The sequence below is a fragment of the Oxyura jamaicensis genome, chromosome 2, assembly GCF_011077185.1.
Source record: "Oxyura jamaicensis isolate SHBP4307 breed ruddy duck chromosome 2, BPBGC_Ojam_1.0, whole genome shotgun sequence".
Classification (NCBI taxonomy): domain Eukaryota; kingdom Metazoa; phylum Chordata; class Aves; order Anseriformes; family Anatidae; genus Oxyura; species Oxyura jamaicensis.
In genome coordinates, this window is record NC_048894.1 from 32,009,386 (window position 1) to 32,036,832 (window position 27,447).

The window sequence follows — 27,447 nt, forward strand, 5'->3', positions numbered from 1 at the left end:
AGAAAACCACACCTGACCTTACATTTATACCTGTGATTTCTTTAGGTCTGCAATGTTATCCTGAGAGAATAGAGACCGTTTAGCAGAATTCCTTGATGGATTTATTGGCTTCTTCTAACAGAAATAAACAAACGCAACTCCTACACCATAGTGGCTGAGATATGAGATCACCTCTGTGCTGACAGTCAGCCTCTAGATCATGTTATGAACTCTTCCCTTGGTAATCAAAAATCCAGAGCCATATCGCCATTCCTGAATTACAGTCCCCAAAACTCCTAATTGCTCGGTACAGGGCAGGCAAATCCCTGTCACCAGCCATCAGAACATCCACTGGGCAAACCGCCCAGCTAAGCAAACAGTTTGGTCTAACATACACACGAGCCGACAGCGTTAGATGAGAATCACACATGTGCATAAAATGTGCTCTAGAAGAAAATGTCTAAAGAAAACTGCATTCATGCTTTGTCAAGGTTTAGCATATACTCAAGGTGATAAATCATCCGTTTCTCCTCTCTCCCTCCCCCCGCTGCACGGTGACTAAATACCTCTATCAACCAAGCCTTTTAAGTTAAATCAACCTTTTAAAAATTCCTCCTTCTTAATGCTCTAACATGCATGGGTTCACAAAATTAAATTACAATATTTTTTATCTGTTTGGGATCAGAACTGTTTCTTCCTCCTTGTGTTTACTTTCCTTCAGTAGCTGACATCAAAATGTTTTCTGGAATGCTGGGACTAAATAAGTTATGCTTAACTCAATATCTAATACAAATAGCCCTGGGGAAGCTCCAGCAACACAATCATAAAAGCTACAGTTTCTTTTAATAGCTTGCCACACTTTGCTGATATAGTATTTCTCTAATCACCAATCTTTACGTGGCTTCCTGACCTTGGAGCTCTCTGTCCAAATGACTTTGTGGTATCAAAGGCTCGTGTCATTGGAAGAGTGAATGGCTTTCATTTTTCTCCCTGAAACTTCCGGTTCCTGGCATCTGCAAAGAATTATTCCAAGCAGTGTTTTGCTGCCTCGCGGCCAGTGCCCTATAGTGGCCTGCCTGATGGAAGTGACTTTTCCCCAGAAGGTGACCGTGGTCAGCAGTGGGCGGGTGCTGCCACTGGTGCACAGTCAGCCCTGCTTTCTCAGCTGATTCTGCCTGGCCATCAGGCTACTGCAAGCATCGTTACTCTGCAGCAACTAATTACTGTGTTTTTTGAAAGGCAACAAATAAAGAGGGCATATACTGTTTTATAGCAAATACAGCAGTAAACAGAAACCCTCCAAAATAAGTGCAGGTTCAGAAGCCTTAATATTACAGCAAAAGCAAAGTCCAAAGTTTAGAAGCTTTTAAACAAGTAAAGGGTCCCTCCCTCTCATTGCAGGGAGACCTAGGAAATCACTCAACAGAACCTAACTATATAGATGTCTAAAAAGTCACAGTTGTGCTGCTCTGACCATTTCTAGGCCATGACAGTCAGTGGCTGGATCCAAATTCTGTTACTTATCCTGTGTGATTTGTCTCTCTTAAAGCTGGATTCTTGTTCTCTCCATGTATCCCCACCCCCCAAATCCCCATCCCATTTAATTTTTTGCTCTGGTTTCTTCTATCTTCCCTTTTTTATTTTTTAGATAAATATGAAATGCAATCGGATCTTTACTGGTAGTTAAAATGCTAGAATAAACTTAATGAAACTCATAGCTTTTGGGGGGAAGGAATAGATTTTAATTTATTCCCTCCCTCCTCCCCCTTTGTTTTTTAAGTGTATTCTGGCCTTAGATCCACAATTGCAGTCATGCACCCTTAGTGCAGAGCACTGAACCCTTATGCTGCAAAGGATAAACTACTTGAAAATTCAGTAGTTGGGCTAGATAAAGCCAGGAAGAGATAAGGTGACACAAAGGCTTAGAGATGTTAGAAGACTGGTGTCACCTCATACAGCTGATCAGTAACAGATAAAATTTGAATATCCTGCTTTTTCTTTTAAGAGACAAGATTAAGACAACATTCTTCAGAGATGGATTATGTATTTGAATTACTTACATTAAATTTTAATTCAAAGTATGAAAACAAAACATCTTCAGAGATCCAAATCCTCCCAAAGGAACCTAACTTGACCCAAAACTTATTCAGGGCTTTCAGACTCTGATGCAACTCTTTCAGCAGCATAGCTCTGTAACCCTTCACTAAATGAAAAGGAGAGGCTATTCTGGCCACTTTTCCCCTTAGGGGAAGGGCAGCCACCAGGGACACAAACTTTTCAAAGCCAGAGGGAGCCAGCCATCATGCCCTGCTCAGGACTTCCCACTCTCTTTGTTCTCATTAAAACACAAACATTAGGTGACACAGCTCACATCTCAGGTTTAGGCATCAAGAGTGCACAATGGTCACTCCATTCAGAAGCCTTCTCCAGCTAATATGCTTATAGCTAAAATGCTTATAAAAAATTCTTTAGAAGTCTTGTGGCTTCAAGAACCCTGCCCCCTCCTCCTTCCACCCCCCCTTCCCCCCCCCCCCCGAAATTGTTCAGGATGTAATGTATAGAATGTAATGTATAGAACGTAGTGTATTACGATAGTGAGGAGTATTGCTGTATGGCAGCAGCAATCATCAAGGCTTAAAACCAGGCTAAAGAGGGAAAAATAATAGAGCTGGATCATAGCTCAGATGGATGCCCCATCACATACATGAGGAAAAACAAAAACCAACCCTGTCTCATATTTCCAACCATAAAGTAAACGGCTTCTAAATTCTCCATAGACCAACTAAAAATAAGCAAAAAAGGCCAGGTAGCAGCAGTCAGATTCTTCTGAATTAAATTATATCCACGTGTATAGCACATTTCAACGTCCAAGGACCTATTTGAATGTGTGAATCTGACCTTTGATGAAAACCAGGGATATTTCTAAAACTGTCATTGGTAGTCAGAAGCTCAGCCACATATTTTTTCCCTTTGTAAATGTTATTATTAAGTGTTTAATTGCTTAATAGGTTTTCTTACTGGGAGCAGCAAAGAGAAACAACAAGACCCATAGTCAGTGGGCTTCTATAGAGGAGGATTTTGAGAAGGAAAGAAGGAGCTGGCCTTCTCTCCTGAAGATGTTTAATCCTTCCAGAGGCTGGAAAGAAAACAGACTGGATATACCCAGTAAGACTGGGGACAGCAAAGACCCCAAAGACACAACAGCTGACAATGATGGTCCATCAGCCTTCCTCTACTCACCCAAGCTGTTCAGAGTCCTTTTGCATCCACTTAAAGCTATGGAGCAGGGATGAACTAATTTGTCACAGTTCAGTGCCTAACAACTATAATATTTTTATAGTTTCCATTGCTCTGACTCTTCTCCTACCCTTTTCCAAATCCATCACAAACAAAACAACTTCTGACTATACCTCTACTACTGTTACAATAAGAAACCCTGAAAACCACAGTGCTACATTATTTCCAAGTTAAAACAACCAGAAATAGGGACTATTATTGATGTAACACAATTATTACAGATGTAATGGTTAAAGGAAGGACTTAGAAATCAGGATGTGTAATCACAGTTCACTTTGGATTCATAATTCATAGTCTTTCTATACCTTGTTTTCCTCACACATAAAATATTCTCTATGTAGTAGATGAATTACAATTTATTTTCATAGGTAAGCCTTTTATAGGTTTGAGTCAAGTAAGCAATACATTTGCATGCATATACACAAAAGTTATTATAGAGGAAGAAAGAAGGTAAAAGGCAAGAAGTATAATAGATAGTGTATGTATTCCAAAAGAAAAAAAAAAAAAAAGAGAGAAAAAACTGCATCTTATGTGATATTATATATCTATCTGAAGACAAAAAAACAAACAAAAAAAAACACACACAAAAAACAATAACAACAACAAAACAATCCTAAGAAATTATGCCTGAAAAAAGATTTAAAAGCTAATAAACCACTGGCAAATAAGGAAGCACAGCTACAGTCCTGCTACAGAGAAACAAATATTTCCAAGCACCAAATGATTTCATTTGTCACAGGCCCCAGATCTAGAGGTATTTGGGGACAGCTATAATGTTATCTTGAGTGAACACAGGGCCAACATAATTAGGAATAAAGAGGTAAGAAGCAAGGGGAATTGCCTGCATAACTTCACTTTGCAAAATCCTCCCATGGAAGGTGGCAGGTAGGAAATCTGCATAATAACAAACTTGTCACAAGACAAGGCCAACTAAATACAACAATTAGAATTAACATTCTGCTTTGACTGGTTCCCTGGATTACTCCTCTCCCTCCTCCAATGTTTCATTCAATGTAGTTAAAGCTGTGGTTACCGATTTTCTGCAATATTTTCCAGTGCATTTTTTTTTTTTTTTTCCTCAGAATTGTGTAGCTGCAAGAAGACTCTCTCTTCTTTGTGGGCATTTCTTTAAGAAGCAGCTATTGAAGTGCCAAACCCTCCTCTCAGATATCTCAGTGAAAACACAGAATAAGTTTCTTGGTTCTCCTTTAGTCTACGTAGACTTAGACCTGTGTAAATAATCCAGTCTGGCCAAAAAAATGGAGCTACAATGCATGTAGTCACATAACTATTACTTTCTAGTGAAAGAGATGACCTTCTCCACCGACTGTCAGGTCCTTTCTTTTGAGTATTACTGGAAGACCTCTGCTCTTTGACTGCACCCACACAGCTAGAATGCTGGATTTGGGCTTCCCAGCTGGCTCATCTGCCCCTTCCTGACTGCTTGTTCTCTTCCTGCTCATCCACTGACTCCAAGAGCATCTCTGGCATGTGGATGCCCTTCTAGGGATGCTGTGGAGCTATGTTTTGGGAGGTGCTTTAGGGACTGCACCAGCAATGAAGCTGATCTTCCTGTACATACAAATTGAGATACCAGTATCTTAGCTGACCTTTAAAACAAAGATTGTGCTTCTGAATACTTAGCAGACATCCCCTGAAAAATTAACTTTATTTTTTTTTTAATATAGAACATGATTTTTGTTTCATATTTAGGCAGTCCTAAACATTTTAATCAATATACCTAGACCTCTGTGTTTTCTCTTGTCTCAGAAAGGATGAAAATCATAGTAAGGAGTAACAGGGCCCAGATGAGGAATATACACGCCCGGTCTCTAATTTTTGTCCTCTGATCTCTTAAACATGCAAACTTATTTTCCTGCAGGTAAATCCTGTATGCTTTGAATAGAGATCTCTTCTTGATATAGAAAAATACCATGTTGGCTAATGCAGTGGTAAGATCCTTATGTAGCATGATCAAAGATCAAATCAGTGAACCAACACCCAGAAGGGCTGTACTGGGACAAATATTATTTCTCCCCATTTCTCTCCTCCAGTTTTTTTTTTTTTTTTTGTAGTCTTGTGATTTTTGCTCTTGCAGTTTTTATAATATCTTATGATGGACAAGGATTCTGATTACATGAATTCATGAGAGACTCCACTTCTGCTGGAAAATGTATAAAGGCAAAAAGGAACATGGAAGATAGTTGACCATATAAGCAAAATAACTTTCAAATTTTAAAAACCAGAAAAAATGTAGAATGTTATCATAAAGATGACAGGGTAAGGAGAGAACAGAAGAGATCACAGTATATGATGTTGAGTCCTTTGGATTCTGTAATACTGCTACCCCTCTCTTCTTTTAGGTGCACCGAGACCTTTACACACCCCTTGTGACAGGAGTGTAGCCCCTAAGTTCTTTGTCAGATGGGACATCTTTGAAGTACATTGTGATGAAGCAAGTTCATAGTTCAAATCAATACATTCATTTTTCCCATGAAATATAATAAGCATTATGGTCTTTTTGAATTGTACTTTGCATTTTGAGGGCCAAATTTTTCTTAAGGAATGAGAAACTGGAGAATTTATTTTTCAGTCTGCATTATAGAATTAGTGCTGTGTTAGCACATATTATGCTCCACATTTTTTTTAATCCTCTGGTTGTTCCTAAATCAGCAAACATAAGGGTTTCTCCCCCATTTTCAAATTGCCCATCTGGCAGTTCTAACCCTTGTTAAAAAAAGCAAAATCTATGCTGAGAAGAATTTACTTGGAAAGTCCATAATTTCAAGAAATGTTTAAAAGTAATCTTTAGGTGCTTATTATGTTTTTCTTCTAATTATTTGTCATTTGGTCCTGTTCTATATTAAAAAATAGAGCAGGCTCTACCTGTTGATTGCAGAAATGTACATATTTACAGAACATCCCTTATATTTATGGAATAAATATATATTACTCTAAGTACATAGATCTGAAAAATATATAGTTTCTCATTTTCATCCGTAGCATCCTTCCTATATTCAATTCCTATATTTTGTAAAGTTTCAAGTTATATCACCATTTCACTATATACCAAAATTTCTGCGTGCCAAAATCAATGAGGTGATGAGATAAGCATTGCAGAGTAAAAGGTATTTTTGAAATAGTGTGGGATATTTTCAAACGTGTGTATATTTTCAATAAACTGTGTGATTCTTACTACAAACATGTTGGTGAACGGAAGTATGCTGATGTTTTTACCACACTGTAGTAAGGTGTGATATTTGGCAATCTTTCCCTCTGAAATCTTCAGAGATGTAGAAGTCCTCCAGCAAAGGACTGGAACTTGGTATTCACTAGGTTACAACCCTAATGTCACACGGGTGGCAGCAGAAATGGATGGAATGTACAGAAGAGCTTGTGTTGTGGGCAACATTAGGATGCAACATCTATGAAGGTGATCTATGGAGAGAGAACAGAGTTGGCAAAACACCTCGGCTACTCCTCTTCTGCTGGCCACAAGGTCAGTTGATGCTTCCCTTTCTGACTTCATGTACATCCATAAAAGTGATAAGATATCTGCAGAGGGCTTCTATATGTCCTTGTGATATGCTTTGACATCTATGCATTGGTGCATATGTGTTGTACATTGAATGACAAGGTTTTCCATGCTTTTTTTCTTTATATTAGACCCAAATATCTTCAATTTATTCTATAATAAAACCTGAAGCCAGCAGAGTTGTCTGTTAGACCAAAGCAAAATCTGCTTAAGTATGTAGAAAACATACATCATCAGCAGGGCTCCTGCTGAGTTTAGCCTGGAAGCTACTATTTTTCTGCATGCAGACCATACTAATAATACTTCACTTAAAAAGAAAACATACAGTCTGCTAAGAAACATGGTTCCCATAAACAACAGAAAAATGGTTGAAATGATCTGTATGAAGAAATACCAAACTGACTTGCTGATACAGTTGATGAGAGTTGGTCTGTATTTCCTGGAACAATTAAACAGGTTGGACAGGTGTTTTTTCATTAATTAGTTTTGGCCAACTAACAGTTTAATTGAATGACTGTTGGAAAGCCACTAAAATTAGGTGGCAGTAACAGTTAATTGCTAAGATTATGAAGGCTATTTATTTTTCACCTCAGTGTAAAAGAAAAACACACTTGTTAATAATGAAAGTTAGAGCAAGACATGGACAAGTGTATTTTTCCATTGGTATTCATTTCTGCACTTCTCTGTATTCTTTTATAGAAAGCACCAACTGACTTCAGGAAAGCCTTGCGGTATTTATAGTAAAAGTAATAAAGTAACAAGAATTCTCTAAAGAGATTTGGAAAAAAAAAAAAAAAAAGTGCCCAAGATATTCAGATTTTCCCTTTCTCCCCTTCATTGTAACCCTCAATCATTCATGTATTAATTTTAGATCTCAGTGAGAGTAAGAGAGGTAAGACAAGATTCAGCCAGAAGTGTGAATTTTTGAGGAGATGCTGCATTTACTTTGGATATGTGCTGCACACATGACAGAGTCACTTAGCAGAAGTGGCAGAAGTCAAGTACCTGCCAATGTTAGGAGTGATGGCAGGTCTCACAGGAGCAGGAATCAGGAGAAAAAACAGAAGCTTGGCTGGACCTTTGGATTTTCCTATCAGCACAGAGTGTTCAGCCTTCATGATCCACTTCATTGTCACTACCAGATACCATTTCCCATCACTCCCTTCCTCTTAATCATGCCACGCTTCAATTCCCTGGCTTGTATTTCTTCACAAGGATAACTCCTCAGTCCACATAGCCACATCAATTTCTCACTTAGATAAATGCTCAGATTTTTGGAAACTCCCTATCTAGGGAAAGTAATCTTTATTGTCCCTCTCTTTGAGACCACAGGTCAGCAACCCACCCAGCTCCCAGTGCAACAGTAAGAGCAAGGGATAGGGTCTTCACCCTGCTATTATGTCCTAAAAACAAAGGCAAGGGGTGTGACACCAGCCCTGAAACATGCATTTTGTCACATAACCGGAGGCAGGGAACGTGTCCTCTCCCACATGACTTAATGTAGGAGCACACTCGCATGCATCTCTCCATTAGTAGTATTTGCTCTTCTCCTCCTCGTCCCAAAAGACAAAAGCATTGACATTTGAATGATGTGTTTTGCCAACCCAAAGGTGCTCCTGCCCTAGAAGGGAAGGATGGCAGCAAAAGGGGCACAGAACACTGCAGCAGCAGCTCTGCTGCCCCAGAAACAGCAGGGAAAACAAAGCTGGTGGTGAGTGGTGACCGCACCTGAGCGGTCACTGCAGTAGGGCCACCCCTTTTACTAAGCCCTGCCTTGGCAACAGCTGGACTAAGCCTTTCCCAGGTCCTCAGGAACATAAGGAGAGGCAGAAGCCAATGGGGCTGTTTTATTCTATCCAGCAACCTTATGCCAAGGCAAATCTTCTCTGCCTAGGACTCTAGGTATGGGATTTCATTCCACTGTTTTGTATCTGCACCCAAGACTCATTTGATAGGACTTCATCTCTGTTTAACTGTTTTGTAGTCAACACTGTGCTCTTAATTTATGGAGTAGGGTTTTCTGTTGCTGTAAAAACCTTGACCACTTGTGAGCCAGTATACCCGCATATCTCAAGGTTAGCTGCCCTATTTCTTCCTATCTATTCTTCTGCTTGTTCTAAATCAGTTTCTACCTATTCAATCTGTCTGTACTTTCTATTTATTTTTCATAAATATGCTGATTCTGAATATGTGGCTGAGTATATTTCAGATGGCAATATTTTTTTTGCAGTTTTATTGAAAGCGATGACTATGAAAGTTTGTGACTTTACATGTGGTTTTGTCAAAAATAGTATGGGTAGGCTTTCTCAGTCATGTGTTTTCTCTAAGTGATAGAGCAATTTAAAGGAAGACATCCACCTATTCAAATTTAGGTTGTCTAGTTTGACAAAGATAAGTCATTCCTGCACTTTCACATTTGTACACAAATATTTTTTGAGAGCAGACAGAATGGTAATTCACAGAACTAGTAGGTCAAAAAAACTACAGCCACTGCTGACACAGAACTCCTTTTGTCCTGATACTCCTAGCTTAATAATTCATCACTCTCTTCATTTTTTCCTCCACCAAGTTTAGTCCTACTAATATTTTCACAAAGTCCATACTTTCTGAAGCACAGTCAACTACCTGCCTCTGAACTGCACGAGAGGTTCCTAGGTGCTCCCAGTATCTGACTGAAGCAGACTTCAGATGATGCTGTGTTGTTTTGGGCCACAAGCTGCCATTGTGGGCACCTTAAAGCAGGGCTGAGCTCTGTTTGTTGCAATTAGAGGCTGTCTGGCTGGGTGTGGCCACTGGCCAGCCTGGGAAGCCATTGGATGCATTCAGCTACAACAACACTGGGAAGGCAGGCAGGCAGCATTGAGGGTGGCAGGGCCTGAAGCTACTCTGATCCCATAGTGCTGCAGGGGTCTGGAAGAGGCTAAGGAAAAGGGCCTCCAACAGGAGCTGTGGGATGAAACAAAGCAGAAGATCAGATGCCAGAAATACCCTTCTGAAGAACGATCATGAAGAAGAAGTGCGTGGAAGGCAGCAGGTCTTCCTGTTAAGGAAATTTTATTTTCATCCTCAATTAGGACAAAACTTCCTGCAGCACAAATGCATTTCTCCTCTTCAGTAATAATTGATCCTTTGGGTAATTTTGAGGAGACAACATGGAAATTATAGGGGAAAATAACCCTAGAGAACAGATTCATACACACATTTTGAGAGGAAAAAGCATCATAAGTTTAGTAATATTGAAGGTTCTGGGGGGAGTGGGGAGGACAAGTAGTGTGCGTGAATGATTTTTAACAGTTACTAGACATCAGTACACATTTCATACCTAGCAGAGTGCCATCAGAGGCACAACAACAGGGAGCTATAAACCTGGCCACAGATATATGGGACTCTATAAGCATTAAGCTTGCTATTAGGAATTACAGATCTTGAACTTACTGAGGGAAGTTTTCTATTGTAATTAAAAAAAAAAAAAAAAAAAAAAAAGCAAAAGCATAAGCCCTGAAGAGAAACATGTAGATATCCATACATACTTAGAATTTTTTTTATGCCTATATCATAATCCTTGGACAATTAACAGCAGTTAAGCTACATAAGAGTATATCAAACTAAATTATTTAAAAAAAAAAAAAAAAAAAAAAAGCAGAGCAGCAAAATAAATTAGGAGTGAATCCTTCTTCTTTATTTTTATTTTTCTGTACAAGACATAATATTTCAAAAAGGCACTGAATCATAGACAATTCAGCCATACTTTAAAACCCAAAATAGACCATCTAACAATCCAACCAAATACACTTGCAGGTCACCAGTTCTCAGAGCCAGTAAAACAAGAAAGTAACTTTTATTAAAATCCTCCAAACACACACATCATTAAGCACTAAAATGTAGAAATCATGTGTCTATGCATAAGGAGAATTCACACCAACCCTAATGACTTCCAGGTCCTCCTAGACAACAAATAGCAAAACAGAGAATAACAAATATTTACCTCCCATATCACCGAAAAGGTCATTCTCTCTTTAGATACTGATTCTAACTATCCTCCTCAAAATAATTACTGAGGGCCTGAGCTAGTTCCTTGGGAAGATGAAGAAAGGCCCTCCATTTGCTCCAGCCGAGGCCTTAATTGCTTGCCTCTACTAATGAACTAATCTCAGACACCTGGAACTAGCAGGCTCCATGCCGGGCAGGCAAGGCTCGGGTTACCTAAGAAATGCTCCAAACATATTCACACAAATCACTAACCCTGCAGATGTGCAAATACTGCTTTTGTCATATTGCTGGAGAGATGGACGTGTGTTTGCGGTGCTGTAGCACATAAAACCCAAAGATGAATTCATTGTGTTGCACTAATCCCTTCCAGAGGCCAGGTGGTCATTTGGGGAGCCAGATAAGCGTGTTGATTATCCACATTACTCTTTGCATTAATCCACTTGTGACACAGAGTATCACATACATTCACAGCATAAATATATAGATGGCTGGAAAAAAAAGAATGTGAATGCCTGTTATCTGTAAAATGAAACCAAATCAGGAAGTTAGCCTAAAACTTTGGCTAAAACCTAAACAAGTCTAAACTCTGATGATGTCTAGAGTTTTTAACATTACAGTTAAAGAATGTGGAAGTCACCTGAGGATGTAAGCAAACCCCATTATAAGCTTTGTGAGATAAACCACCACACTTTTAACATTTTTTTAAAGTTTTTCACAGGCAAACCATTTTCTGTGACCTCAGAAATTAAAGCAGGTGTCATGCAGCCTTCTATCCTACCATCCACAAATTTCTTGTCCTTTCCTTGGCTGATTATGCTGGTAAACACATGTCAAATTTTAGGTATGTGTCTGCTTTCATTGGAGGAGGGTAGAATGATATAAGCAAAACACAGTTCATCAGAAAAATGCAAGAGAACAGGAACAGGCTCTCCTTTTGGTCTTTGACAAATTGCTAAAATGTATAGCTGGCTGGCTGTTAGGTATTGTTCACAAAGGTTGATTAGTATTTAGAAAAAAATGCTAGTTTTTTTTGTATCCCTGAAAAATTGTGTTATTTATACTGCTTATATAGAAACAAACACCTAAGCTTTTTATAAGCGAAAGAAGCAACATTTTCCTGATTTATTTACATTTGGTATTCCAAAACGTTGGTTTCCCCTTCTTCAGGATGCCAAATAAATAAATAAATAAATAAATAAATAATAAAATAAACCCACTTCTTTCAGCTTCTTAAGGTCAGCCACCTGGATAGATTAGATTTTAGACACTGATTGAATATCTAACAGCTTCACTGGATATAATTTTGCAGGCAACGTACAAGTGAAATTCAGTTCTGAAAGTAAAAGGAACGTAGACAAGACTCAGAGCTCCAAATCTGTCAGCACTGAGGAAAGTGTAAACAGAAATCTCTGTGCTCATTATGAACCCCCAGTGATAGCTGAATTTCCAAGATTTCCTTCAGAAGTATATTTAAATAACACCACTTAATGCAAACTGCCAGAATGCACAGATGCATCCTTACTAGCTTGAAGAACATTTCAACAGGGAAAAATGACTACTGTCTTCTACACTGTAGTAATTATCAGAACAGTGGGCTTAATTAATGAATTGTCATTAGTTAGTGTAAACACTGAAAGATAGCTTCAAAAATCCCTTAGACTGAAGAACTACTAGACACCATCTATTTAATAAATGTAGTGAATTTAACCTATGAGGTTGAGGAGAGCACTAGAAATAAATGCTTTGCTGATTTCACATATGGTAGTAAAACTGTGTGTGAAGAGGGGCTTCTGCAGTTCGGTAGGAGCATGGTTAGCTCTCATGCTTTGGAAAAGTAGGCAAGAGCTAGTGGATACAGTTGCATCAGGGACAATGCTGCTGTCACCACTTTACCCTGAGGTGAAGGAAGCAATTGTCTCACAGAAAGCAAAGGGCTTCTTGTGCCTTCACTGCTGAGCACTCAGACAGCACTGGGGAAAGTGAATGGTAAATCCTCACAAAGGAATTTATGTACTTCCGTTCTCCACAGTGAAAATATTCAATACAATAGCATCCATGTGTTCTTCACTTCTCCTTTCCAATTGCATGCACCCATAACAAACTTCACAAAAGATGTGTATACCTCAGAGATCAAAAAAGTCCCCTCTGAAAATCATTAGTGAAGCAAAGTAAAGAAAATAAGTCACTTTGGCATTTCAAGGAAGAATTCCTGAATGTTCTGTTATGTTCTTAAGAAAAGGGAATACACAGACCTGTTCAGATACCTCCAGATATTTTCTGGAATATATAGCACCATCCTGTCATCATACATTTAAAAATAAAAAATAGTTGAGGACTGTATTTAAAGAAAGGGAAACGGTTCATGACCCCAGACCAAACACTTCTTGTAAAACCTCTTCTGCTTACTCATATTTTCTTTCTTCATTCAGTCACTTTTGACAAGGTCTCAGGTGATTTACCCTTCCCATGACCTTGTCTTTCCACTGAAGTGGTGACCCTCAGTATTAATGTGGGTTTTGAGGCTGCATTTTAAAGTATTTGTCCTGATTTCAGCTGTTACTGATGAGCTCTCATTTTCTTAAAGGCTTCTTTTCTTGCATGCAGGGCAGACATTCTCTCTCTCCACAAGCTGGGGATTCAGTCTGCAGCTGGTGGTGGTCTGGGGGTAGGCCCGGGGTGCTTCCGCCTGCCTTCCTGCACAACCTGAGCTCTGCTTCACCTCTCCCAGTTTCCAGCAATGGCATCCTGATCTGCCCCAGAACGACAGTGTTTGGCACCACTAATTGTTACTGGGTTTAAAATAATAATAATAATAAAAAGCCGTATATACCATTGTTGTGGTTTAACCCGGCTGGCAGCTAAACACCATACAGCCGTTCGCTCACCCTCCCTCCTCCCTCTCTGGGATGGGGGAGAGAAACGGGAAAGTGAAGCCTGTGAGTTGAGATAAAGACAGTTTATTAAGATAGAAAATAATAATAATAATAATATGTACAAACAAGTGATGCACAATGCAATTGTTCACCACCCGCTGACCAATGCCCAGCCCAACACTGAGCAGCCGGCCCCCCACCCCGGCTAGCCACCCCTGTATATTGTTCAGCATGATGTCAGATGGTATGGAATACCCCTTTGGCCAGTTTGGGTCAGCTGTCCTGGGTCTGTCCCCTCCCAGCTCTTGCTGCACACCCAGCCTGCCCGCTGGCAGGACAGAGCGAGAAGCTGAAAAGTCCTTGGCTTAGTGTAAGCACTGCTCTGCAGCAATTAGAACATCAGCATGTTATCAGCACTCTTCTCATCCTAATCCAAAACATAGCACCCTACCAGCTACTAGGAGGAAAAATAACTCTGTCCTAACTGAAACCAGGACAACCATGTATATATTCCTGTGTTTATATATGTACTAGGCCTGGGTTAGGATAAATAGTGTCTGTAAATCTAAGATGGAAGTGTGAACTTCAGCTGGATTTATATTGGGTTGGTCTATTCTCCCACGTGCCTGGTGACAGGACAAGGGGGAATGGGCTAAAATTGCTCCAGGGGAGGTTTAGGTTGGATATTAGGAAGAACTTCTTTACTGAACGGGTTGTTAAGTCACTGGAATAGGCTGCCCAGGGAAGTGGTTGAGTCACCATCCCTGGATGTCTTTACAAGACGTTTAGATGTTGAGCTTAGTGATATGGTTTAGTGGGGGACTTGTTAGTGTTAGGTCAGAGGTTGGACTAGATGGTCTTGGAGGTCTCTTCCAACCTAGATGATTCTGTGATTCTGTGATATTGCAAACTGGCTTGGAAATTTTTCTTGCTTTAGCTTTCTGTTGTGGTTCTAAGACCATATGCACAAAAAAAAAAAAAAAAAAAATGGAAAAAAAAGGGGGAGGGGGGCTTGGGAAGCAATCTTGCTCAGTGGAGTGATTGAATGCTGACTTCAGCAGGGTCAGGGTTTCAACCTTTGTTCTGCCAGCAGAAGTTGTCATCTATTGACAAACAAGATGAAGGTTGACATCTGCCTTTCTGCTCTGTCTCAGTCTTTTCCCTCCTGCCTACCTTTCACTGAATGTTTGGTACTGCCTGCTGACAGAAGCAGTTATGACCAAAAAAAAAAAAAAAAATAGTCCTGAAGTGGGATCTTACTCAACAATCCTTGGATTTCTAAATGATTTGTGAATACCAGTGTTCAAAATGTTCCTGTTTTCCAGGCAGTTCTGGGAACCAAGCCCTCTGTCAAAACTTGCCTCACGGTTCCTCAGCAGATTTGGTCCTGGGTAATACGGACACTGCTCTTCGCTTTCAATGATTTTTTTATTTTAATTTGTTTATATAGGATCATAAAGTGCATAGTCTAACACCATGTTATATATTCAAGATGTTAGAAAAAAACTTGGTCTTTTATAACTCTGCATGTGAAGCTGTCTTTTCCTCTGTCAGAGAGAACTGACAGGTTGCCTGCCATCACCTCCTCTCCAGCAAAAGCAAAGACAGCAGCCCACAATGTCAGTGTGAAAACATCTGTTGAACGGATTTATTGACTAGGTCTTAGGTGTGCTTTTTTTTTTTTTTTTTTTTCCTCCACACTGTTTATTACAGCCCTGACCTAATGAACTTAATTTGTTGACATGTTTCCCTCAGTGTCTTACTTGATCCCGTCTCACATTTCTTTCCACTGTGCTGTTTTCTTGGCAACAGGAGTTCATGGCGCATCGGCATGTCCACCAGTTGCAAATCTACCAGGCTCAGATGGCTACAGTTGGCATGGCGGGATTAGATAAACATCGGCCGGTGTCCAGGACCCCACCTTCCCCCACTGACTCCACGTTACCTCACCCAGCCATGGACCAGCCCAGCCAGCATGTCTACACAACTGGTAGGATTCCCTAAAGACTGCTTTTAATAGGCAGGGCAAATGCGTTTGTTCATGTGGGATCAACAGATTTAAATGCCTCGAATAACTCCTGCAGCAATGCATTCAGTTTTAGCTCTACTGTTCCTTGGTTTTATGACGCCGTACTGGCATCAAGTCAAGCAGTGCAGCTGATAAATTACAGGGTTAATATTCACACAGTCATAAATTATTATCATTGACTGGCTCTGGTAATATAGCAACAGGTGCATTTTTTGTGCCTTTAAGTCATTTATAGCTTTTTCTTTCATTTCCCTATCCTCTAGCTCTTTTCTTCATGTTCTGTTTTGTAAAGAGACCACCAATAAGTTGAAGAAAGACCACCAATAAGTAGTTAAGCTGCAGTATAATTCTCAATGTCTTCATTTGACAAGTCAGTCTACGCTGCAAGGATGGTTTCCCTACAGAAAAAGAAAAACTGTAGCACTGACTGGAAAGTGATGTTGACTACAGCTTTGGTGTCTTTCAGCACTTGTGTGGAGTCTCTACAGAGGAAGGTTTTCTGGTCAGACCTGACATAATCCAGTCATTTAGGGAGCATCTCCTATCAGTCTGGCCTAGACTGTCTGAAGCAGAGGGATTAGGACCTTCAAAATAATCAGTGAAAGGAAGAAAAATTATGACAAAAAAGTCATTTTTATAGGTAACCTAACCTTGCAAGATGTTCCATCTTTTTAAGAGCCTGAATATCAACACAACATTATAATATGGTTAGAAGTAAAGTTTCACTTACTCTGTGCACAAGAAAGGGGAAAATAGTATTTGGAGATACTGTTTATTCAGGTTTTTATTCTTGGAAGTAGTTGTTCCTTTGCACTGGTTAGCAGAATTTGCCATACTTTAAAAGCTAACAGTTCTTGAGGACGTGACCATGAACTGATACAGGATGGGGTCCTCAATAGGCACTGTATGTGGCTGTGTGAGACAGTGTGCTTTCCTGCCTCTCAGATTACAATGTGAACCTGGAAAGCAAAAGATTATTATCTTAAAGAAAAATAAAACAAACAAACAAACACACACACACACACACACACAAAAAAAAAAAAAAAAAAAAAGAGATGTCCAAAAGCATTGGTGAATGAGTGCAAGATGACATTCAAAGATGAAAGACAGAATTTCTTCTGTACATATACTGCCAATTTAGGAATTTCACTTGTGTAAGAAACATTTGGACAATACAGATAGAAACCTGCTAATTCACTTTCCATGAGTTTCTGCAAAAAGACCAGCTGTGTAGAGACAGTATTATTAGGCCAGGCCACTGTTTTTCTTACTGTGGTTCGCAGAGTCCCCAAGACATTGTAAACTCATTCTGAAAGACTCTCATAAGACAACAAAAGCAAGCTCACTGTGTATAGTCTTCAAAGTCCCGTTCAAAAATCTGCAGTTTCACTGGTAAAGTTGAATAGGGTTGCAAATTTAAAGGCTGCTGTTTGAGTCTGTTTGCTAAAGTTTACTGACACCTCCTGTTAAAAATCCCCAGATAGGGGACCGGGGCCAGGCAGGTAACATATATCCAGGGATTTGTGGCATCACCAGTGGAACTGTTTAAATGAGAAAATGTGAATTTCAGATGGAGAGTAATAGAGGGAATGAAATGATGTAGGACAGACACTGAGTGCAGATGCTGTTGGGAAGTGTGACATACCAGGCACAAATGGCTCATTATTCAGCAAAAGGGAGCCCGATGTGGGGTTCTGCAATGAAAATATAGATAGTGCATATGCAGAGTCAAGGTATATTAAGATCAGGAAGGCAATTTAACCTTGTTCTTTTAGTAAAGCATTGGTATGTGAACCACAGCACTGGAAAGAAAAAGAGAGAACCAATGTTGCTTATTCCACCTGAGATTCTCAATACTTCATTGAGATCCTTTCTCTAAATAGGAAACAACTTTTTGTTGAATACTTGTTTTTTTCTTTTGTTAAAACTCTTTTTTCCTTCCACCTCTTTTTCAAGATAGTCACCTCTTTTTAAAGAGAAAATCCTCCCATTCCCACACTCCCTATGACTTCATTCCTTTTACAATAATTATGCTTCTCTGATTGCTGTCTGTACTTTCACTTTTTGTTTATATCTCCCATGTACTGGCTGAAGGAGACACAGTTCAGTGCTATAGCTGCTTCCAAGCTATGCCTATGCTAACTGGCCACCCCATACCTCCTGGCTGAATGACCAATGCTAATCCAACACTGCCTACAATTGCTGCATTCACAATGAAGCATTTCCTTTCTATTGAAAGATAATCCCTTTCTCTAACACTCTTCAGGCTTACAGACATATATAACCTTTATCAGTGCAGTTTCTGGGTATGCTAAAGATAATTTTGTACTATAAGATTAGTATTTTTGGATTGACATTGCACAGAGTCCTTGCAACACCAATACAGTTTCTGTGAACAGTTATATATATAAAGTATTATTAACACATGATGTAGTATGGTATGATATGGTATGATATTTTATAGAATGGCTTCATTCGTGAGTCATTGCTCCTGAGTCTGGATGGTGTCCTAGCATATATTCTTTACTCAGTGGGAAAAAAAAAATGAGATGGAGTTTTTATCTATTATTTTACAGTCTTTCCTAATTGCTTTGGGATGAAAGCCCTGAGCAACCTGGTCTGGTCACAGTGCTGACCTACTCTGAGCACAGGGTTGGACTAGGGACCTCTTCCAGACTGAGCTATCCCATGGTTCTATGATTTGCTCCCTTAAGAGAGCATGAAATTAAACCAGCCATTACCCACAGCAATTACTACACTACCCTTTTTAAAACTGTGCAAAGAAGGACTGAGTGGGTAGAAAGGGTGAAAATTCTCATACAGCACAACGTGAAATCAAATTCTGATCTTAGAAATTAAAATAAAAACACCTCCATGATTTTTATTTTATTCATATTACATCTTTTTCCTGTTTAAGGACAAATATGTTTAGAAGAGTAAAAAAGGTAAAAGGAAAACTGCTGTTGCAAAACATTACACCAGTATCAAAATAAGCCTGTATTATTATTAGTCATGAGAGTAAATGCTCTTGGCCAAATATGTGAAGAGAATCAGAAAAGTGATGGTTATGAGAGATGTGTACAATATATATGCAGTATGTGCACAAATAGTAAGTTAAAGACGGAAAAAATATAAAATATTCTTGATGCTCACCTAGATGGTTTAAACAATATTTGGTATTACTTAGTTCAGGTTGTTCTTCTGAATAGTTAATTAGATCCTCTTCCCTTGGATTTTCTTATTGATACTACTGTTCTCCAGTACATTTTACTTTCTTCAAAGCATTCCGTTAGCCAACAAATTTTCAGGTCTCCAGATTTCCACTTTGTTCAAAATATTATTAAAAGAAGTTGACCCAAAGAAAGAATTTTGGTGAAGTGTTCAGGAGTCCCCACTATGGAGATCTTGATTTTTCTGACTTAGTGCAAATTCAATTTCTTTTGTCCTGTGTCCTCTACCATTATATGGTTCAGTGGTGCCACCATTCCCGTCTGTCATCAGGGCCACATTCTGAATATTGGTGTAAATCCAGAATAAATCTATCAGTCACAGTGGAGCTACTCAGATTTACACAAGGAATCTGAGAGCAGAATCTGGCTGTAGGCATTTCTTCTAGAGAGACAGAATAACCAACTTTTATTAATATTTCACAGCAGTCTGCAATTGAAAACAGTTGTCTCTCCCTCTCTCTCTCTTTCTTTTGTGGGGGTGGGGAGATTATTGGCTGAATCCTGTTAGGGAAATCCTACAGGCTATTTTTAGCAGTAAGCTCTACTGCTGCATTGTGGTATTGTACCAAGCACATGTGCTGTATGACCAGCAGCCATACACCAGAATTACTTGCACAACCTAAATCAATTTAGATGCTTGCAATAAATGAAAACATATATCTCAGTCTTTTCTTAAGTTAAATAATCTTGTTTAGAAATAATTTCTTGCACTTTCTGGTATGAATATCTTGCTATTTAAAAGTTTGGAATAGAAGCTTCTACCATGCAATACTGACCTGACCAGTTAAACTGATTTTTGATTTGGACAAAGTAATTCACATATGACAAAATTACATTTTAATTTATTTTCTATTTGGGAAAAAATATTAATGCATTAAGAAAGGGATGCCTATGTCTATCTATATCTATATCTATCTATATCATCTATATCTATATCTATGTAATCTATGTCTATATTTATATCTATATCTATTTATACCTATACCTATATCTATCTATATCTATACCTATACCTATACCACCATCTATATCTATCTCTATATCATCTAATCAATATCTATTTCCATCTATCTATCTATTTATCTATTTCTATATCTATCTATCCCTTTATCTATCCCTATATCATATATATCTACCTATATATATATATCATCTTAGGCATTCTGCATTTCATTGCAAAACCTCTGTTTAGTTTCACCCCGATATAGTATTTAAAAAATATAATTATTACATAATTTCTTGATTCTGTATAATACTAACATAATAAAAAATACATTTTTAATTTCTATTAACTGCAGTTTGGACTATGCAAATATAAGCCTATAGGGAACACTCATAATTAGAATAATACGATGGCTGAAAGAATGGTGGACAAGAGATACTTTCAGCTTTGAACTACTCCTGTCAACATTTAACAACATGCGTTTCCATCAAAGTCCTTGGATATAAGTGCCTGTTTTGCCTAAGTGCTTCTGGAAATCCTGATGCATGTCCATTTAGCATCTAAACACCACCCCTGTTGGTCAGGGTGATGGGGATGGGAGGGAAGGTTTTCTTAGTTAATATTATAATGACCACTGCAAATTGTACAATCTGGGTATGCAATAGACAGTAGAAGTTAAAGCTCTGGGTGCCAAGAAAAGGAAAGCTAGATATGTAAGCATGCATCCATTTGTATGCACACTTAGTGTTTCAAATACCTTATAAGACCTGATGATAGAGCAGCAAAGCTTACAAACTGTGCAGTGCAAATAACTGCAGAGAAAGGAAATTATTAACTGCTTTGGCAATGCCAGCAGAGATTTTAAGCTGCATTACTTTATTAGTTCCAGATTTTCACTGGTTCTTTTTTATTCTTAAAAAAAAAAAAAAATAAGTACAAGAATTTATTGCCAATGCACTATTTTGTTAGTTGGATAACTGTTTAGCATAAAACCAGTCATCCTACATGTAGGTATTATTTTTGTGTTCTCCTTATGCTAAACATGATTGTCTTATTATCATTTTGACTTAAATAGCAAGATCCCAAAGGATCAGTTCTAAAGTGCATGAGCTAAGTAATATGACAGCATAAATATTTCTAGAGCAGCATAATTTAAAAATTCTGGCTTCTAACTGAATTTTCTCAGAACCTTAACTTTGCATTACCCACAATGTATACAGACTCCTATTCAGCAGAATTTTAAACACTTTAATAAAGTTTAATATCCATTCAAGAACTTTGCTGAATAAGGGTGGTATTGAACATGTTGTTGAATCTGGACTTTAATTTTGTATTTTCTTCATTGGCTGACTTTTCAGTAGCAGGCTAACACAATTTTCCCAGAACTGTGTTGGCATCCCAGCAGTGATGGCACTTAAGAAAGAAGTTTTGAATGCCAAGTTTTGAAGCTTGAAGAAGTTGTTAATTTGAGTCCCTTTCAATTGTAAGGGGAAGAAAAATCCAAATGTTTCCCAAATGAAAATGGTTCAGAGGGGTATTTTTTGTTCCGGACATTTCTGAGGGACATGCAAACAATAAGTAAATAAACAGCATTATTTTTCAGTGTCCTAGACTTGGTTTAAGAGCCTTGAAAACTGAAGGTTAGTTTTCAAGCTTACTCTCTAGAATTTCTCTCTTGCTCCTAACACACAGCTACAGAGCAGTGTGATATTGTTACCTCTGTGGTATAAAGTTCTATCCTTGGATAAATGAGCATAGAAAATTCCAAAGGAACCTTGTGTTGCACTCTAACAACAGGATTTGGTCCTAATTGTGTAGTGAGTGGAATCTTTCTTTTTAATGAAAAGACTCTGGCTGCCACTGCTACATCTCTCTGAAATTTCCACCTGATATTAAGCTTTTGGCTTAATATAGCATCGGTTAAGTAGTACAAATACAGAGTAGCATTGCCATTATAAAATTATTTTAAAAGTTGTTTTTCTGAGTGGTTTTCCTTAGACTGCTATGAATAAATAACATTTTCTTGTTGTATAGTACTTGTTGTAAAGCCTTAACTGGCTTTATCCACTAGATAATGAGAAAATAACTGATTCAGTAACATGACTCATTTTTTTTTTCTAGCCATAAAAGATTTTAAAAGGCACCACCCAATTTCCTTTCCTCTTGACAGCTGTGTTTTTAGTATAGTTTCTTGAACATTATTTTTTACTTTCTCAGTATGACAAGATACGACTTTTAAGTCAAAATTCACAGTCTCTCAAAGAAAGTAGCAATTAAGATCCAAAATTTTAATCTTTCTCCGACAAATAAAATCTAGTTGTGCTATAGTATGCATGACCTGAGACTATATAACTTGCATTTGTTTTATTCACTGTTTATTATTGTGTTGTCTTTGTACTGAAGGTGTTGTGTATGACAGTCTGATGCTGAAACACCAGTGTATGTGTGGCAACTATGCTAATCACCCTGAGCATGCTGGAAGGATCCAAAGCATCTGGTCGAGGCTGCAAGAAACTGGGTTGCTAAACAAGTGTGAGGTAATAAAAGATAAAGAACAGATACTTGATTTTTAAAGTAATGTAAAAATGATTAAGTCTTAAATCTGTCTTAATTCTGTAAGAATAGAGTGAATTAACATCAAATTATTTGGATTTATCTGATGATATTAAAATAGCACATTTTAGGAAAGCACACTTTCCAAGCAGAAAAATAATTTGCACCATAGAAGTCATATCCATATGCATAAGAACCTAAAATTCAGGCATAACTCTGCTCCTCACCTTGATGTAGGAGTTTAGAATGACAGAATCAAATGGCAACTGCAGAACTTTCAGTAGAACAGTTCTCAATTTCTTGAAGCAGCTAACAATTTTACTTCTGTTGTAGTATAGAGCACTGCTTGTTTACATGTAGTTTCTATCACTCCATAAGCACATTGCATTTTGTCTTATTTCAGGCTACAGACTGTTTTCAAAAGCATTTTCATTTGCCTGGAGTACAATGTGTACCAAGTCAAAAAAAAAACAACAAGGCATTCAAGTGCAATCTTCTAGATAACATCAAAGAAACAGTGAAGCTTTCTTCTGTTTTGATTTCCCTCAAAAAATCACGTATTAAAATATCATGCTTAAAGCAAACATGGGCTCTCAGGTTCATATATGTCTTGGGTTACTGAAAAAAAAAACTTTTCCTACCACTCACTGCTTCCTGCCAGTTGTGCAGCACTGTCAACTTCTGCAGAAGCCTGTGGCGAACGAGGGTGCTTACTGCACTGCAGCACAAGTCAACAAAGTTCAACACAAGTCTGCTTACATTTTCAGGATCTCCAAATTGTCAAGATTCATATACTCTCTTTTTGTTTTTGATATTAATTTATTTATGTATTTATTTATTTTGAGTTTTTTGAGTTACTTTTCTTTAAATACTTAGGTTTTTACAAACCCAGAGGAACCGGTAGAATAGCAACCCCCGGGGGCCCCCCCCCCCCCCCTTTTTTTTTTTTTTTTTTTTTAGTTTTTAGAGGCTGTACACGAAGAGTATTCTGCCTAGTATACTGACTGGGCAGTGAGATATTGCAAGGACTAGAAAATGATTTGTTGTATACAATCATTTAACTAGATGGCAGCACTCTAACAGGCTACTGATGTTTTTTTTTTAGCTTGGATAATTTTTTCAATCTTCAAGAAGACATTCTTTCAGCAAGGTCCTTAAGACCACATATCACACAAGTGGTTTCATTGATGGGATCACATACTTAAGGAATAAGTTAAACACCCAGTTGAGTGCTTTACTAAATGAAGGCCTAGATACCTTATTGACTCAGAACCCATATTATACAGAAAAGACAAAAGAAGGCAAACAAGTAAAATTCAATGTGCCACCATGTATTACTTTCTTTAGCAATAAATATTGCTGAACGGTAAATTGCATAGTCCTGGAAAAGGTAAATTAGTAAAGTAGTGTAGATTAGTTCTGAGGTACAGGCCAGTTTCATGGAAGATTTACGGCTTTCTCTTACAATTCTGCAATTTTAAAAATTGAATTATAGCCCATTAGGTCTTATAAAATCCAAAGAATGGGCAGAAAATAAATAAATAATTTTGTGTTGAATGGCATTCAGTTAATTTTGACTCCCAGTGTGTGCTTTGAAATGAAGCTGGAATGTGAAATGAGCTGTCAAAATGTAAACTGTGGTGATAAAATCTTGAGGAACTTCTGTGTGAAGTTCATGCATAGAACTGGTGTTTATCTTGATCCTGTTATGTAGCGAAAGGCAGGATTACATCTGATTATGTAATCCATCCTTTGTTCACTGAATTTTCTAGCATTTGCTTGGTATCAAGCACATCCTTAAACATGCTCACTTTTAAAAATACAGAAGGGTTGAAGCGATTTGCTTCAACGGTACTTGGATTCTTTAGAAAAGTTATTCAGATGAAAATATGACTCATGTCACTAAAGGAGTGGTTATTGCATTATTCAAGAAATAGTGAGTTACTACCATTGAACTGTGTTCTGGAATATACCACGTTGAGGTTGCAGAGCCAAAGCATCGCTTGCACTGCACTGCCTCTTTTACTGACTTCCAAATGCCCCCTCATGGATATTAGTATTTCTTAATATAATTTCTAAATATAGTTTCCCAGAGTTTCTGTCAGAAGGAGTGGGGGGTGGGGGGGTTTTACCACATGCAGTGTCTCATACACGAAGTCTGAAGGACAGTTTAGGAACAGCAACCTGGAACTGCCACTTAGCAAACTCTCTGCAGCAACGGTAAACCTTTTTTTTTTTCTTAAAAAAAAAACAACAAAAAACATTTAAAATAAAATAAAATAAAATAAATAAATAAATAATAATAATAAAAAATAATCCCACAAATGGACTGTAGTCCCACTTTTGTATGATGAGGAGTTCCAGGATCAAATCCAGCTCAGTCAGTTGTAGCACAGATCTCTTCCCTTGCAACGTGTGCATCCTTAGCCACAGGAGTGTGCCGGGGGGCCTCCCTGTTTTCTTATTCTAACAAGAAACCTTTCTGTAAATGAAAATTCTATGCCTATATGACCTTTTTTTTATCTCTGTCAGGGAACAAAACATGGTCTCTAAGCCATGTAGCATGGATTAACCCCTCTCATGAACCTCAGATCTCTGGCTCTGGAGAGATGAAGAGGACAGAAAAGCCAGGCATTGCCAGCTGGGCATGGAATAATGGAAGTCATACATACTGGGCTGACACTGGACTCATTGCAGTTAATAGATTAATCTAGATAGGTTAATATAGACTTAACCCACTAACGGTATATATTGCTCACATTGTCCTCATATATAACAAATTTAAAATATAGCTTGGTAAAATCATAACAGTATTTGACTAAGTTACTCAAAACTGCATCTTCACTACAAAATAAAATGTGCCTGGGACTGTTCTTCACCACTGTGGCCAACTGGCATGGAAAAGCCCATGTTCATACTATCAGGAATGCTCCCTGGCCCATGTATGGGAGGTTTTTGGGAGAGTGTAAGTTGCTGCTCAGCCAAAACGGTGTGAAGGACCACTTTAGCTATATAATAGTACAGATGATTGTGTTCCTCTGCCTGGGAATGTTTCCTGGCACTGCTTAATTTAATGCTGCATATATAGCCAAAAGGACTTGTTTCTCCAGGCTGTATTTTGTCTTTCGAGCCATAGATATTTGAGCTCTAGACTTATTCAAACAAGGTTAATAGGATTCTAAATCAAGAATCTAGTTCTAGCTTTTGGAATATTTTATTATTATTTTGTTTGTTTGTTTTAAATCCTGTTATTTTTCCAAATGGATAGATTACTACCCCCATTGTTTTTTCCCAAGTTGAAAGAGAAAAACATTCAGATCATGGCCAGTCCTGGAGAGTGGGACCTGAGACACCAGTCCCTGACTGATCCCAGGAGAAGAAGGTGCAATCATTACCCCCTATACTGGACTGTTTTATAGTCCTGGTATTTAAGAAATGTATTGGGAAAGTACAATTTGGTTATAGTATTTTTTCAATTAGGTTAGCAGTGTCGTGTATGTTTCTGCAGTATCTGTTCTGTGTTTGGTAAAAGTTGACCAATGTAGAACAGACAGTTGTGAAATGCAGCCCTAGAACAGGGCAGCTAAAAGACTGGCATAAAAACAGCTGTTACCTTTTTTTGTAATTATTTATTATTATTATTATTATTTTATTTTGGAATTTTCTCTTTGTAAAGAACGATGCATAGCTGCCTCACCTCTGGGACAAAAGAAAGACTGAGTTATGTTTTGGTAGTGGTGTCTGCTTTCCACTTGTTCTATGGAGAGGAAGTATTTACCTAGCTCCTGTGGGGCCATAATTTACGCACACATGACTGGCATTAGGCTATACTGATCAACACAGTTTTATAAAAGAAAAGAAGAAAGTAGACAAGGTCCCACTTTATGCTCTCACCTCTACTTCCTATAGGGACTGTGGTCCACCAACATTTTCCTTTTCAGTCTCGAATTTGATATGAATATGGGTAATTTTCTGGAAGGGAGACATTTTACACCTTCTGCTGTCCACATCTTATGGACCAAAGGGACAGAATGAAAGAATTAAAAGTTTTACAAACCTCTGAGTCTGCCAGATTACATGAACCAAAATATATCAAAAAATTCCATCCTCTGAGCCTCAGGTTACCACTAAAGAAGAAATAACACATGACAGTCTATAAAGGCACTTTAAGAGCAAAAATATTTGCAATGTTGAACATAGGTTAGACACTGGAAGCCCAAAACACATGAAGATAATAGCTGCATCTTTCCGTGTGTGTATGAATGATATACCTGTAATTTCATCATAAAGAAGAGAGGGAGTGATATGGGTGTACTGACTGGCAAAATATCCATGTTATCTCAGTGTATTTTTTCAAAATAAGAGAGAATTTAACAATTATGAGAAACCTCAGAAAAGTAAGAAACACTATGAAGACCTTGTTTACAGACTGAATAGCCTGAGAGAATTTGAGAGACACTATCTCCATACAGATAGCTGCAGTAAAGGCAGTGGTCATCTTGTATTGAGAGACCTCAGTGAGAAAGATTGCTTAAGCTATGTCAACAATTCCTGTTAGTTTAGCGGAGAGAAACTGGCGGTGTCACCTTTGTCTTTTTGAATCTCTGACTCTGCAAGAGTTTAGTCTGCTGAAAGTCTAACCAAAATCTCTAGGTTAACAGAGGTTATCAATGTGAAATTTTAATGATCTATTTTAAGCAGGAGACCAGACTAGACAGTCCTCTTTGACCTTAAATTCTATGAAAGGTGAAAGCATTTTCCTGTTGTGGGGAGAATAACTTTCTGGTTCTGAACTGTTTTTTTGAAGTGCTTAGGTGCATTTTGCTCTCCTGGGATGTGCAAATGTGTCTGTTGATGAGGGGACCTGCATATGGCAAAGGAGGGGGCCAACACACAAATTGTCACGCACATTAGAAAAGAATGACTTGCCTTTCTACTATGGATGTATGACGAAACAAGCCCTTTCAAGTTCCCAAAATGAAACAAATATGGTCCAAACGTTCTCCTATGCTATTTCA

At 38.2% G+C, this 27,447-nt stretch overlaps 1 protein-coding gene across 14 annotated transcripts in view; it reads left to right on the forward strand.

Annotated features, from left to right (window-relative positions):
* Positions 1-27,447, forward strand: part of HDAC9 (histone deacetylase 9) — a 489,684-nt gene that overhangs the window by 315,250 nt on the left and 146,987 nt on the right. For all 14 annotated transcript variants that reach the window (XM_035316621.1, XM_035316620.1, XM_035316616.1 and 11 more), the window contains 2 exons: positions 15,487-15,664; positions 22,280-22,413. In XM_035316621.1, coding sequence (XP_035172512.1) covers positions 15,487-15,664; positions 22,280-22,413 — 312 coding nt within the window. The remainder of the gene's footprint in view (positions 1-15,486; positions 15,665-22,279; positions 22,414-27,447) is intronic.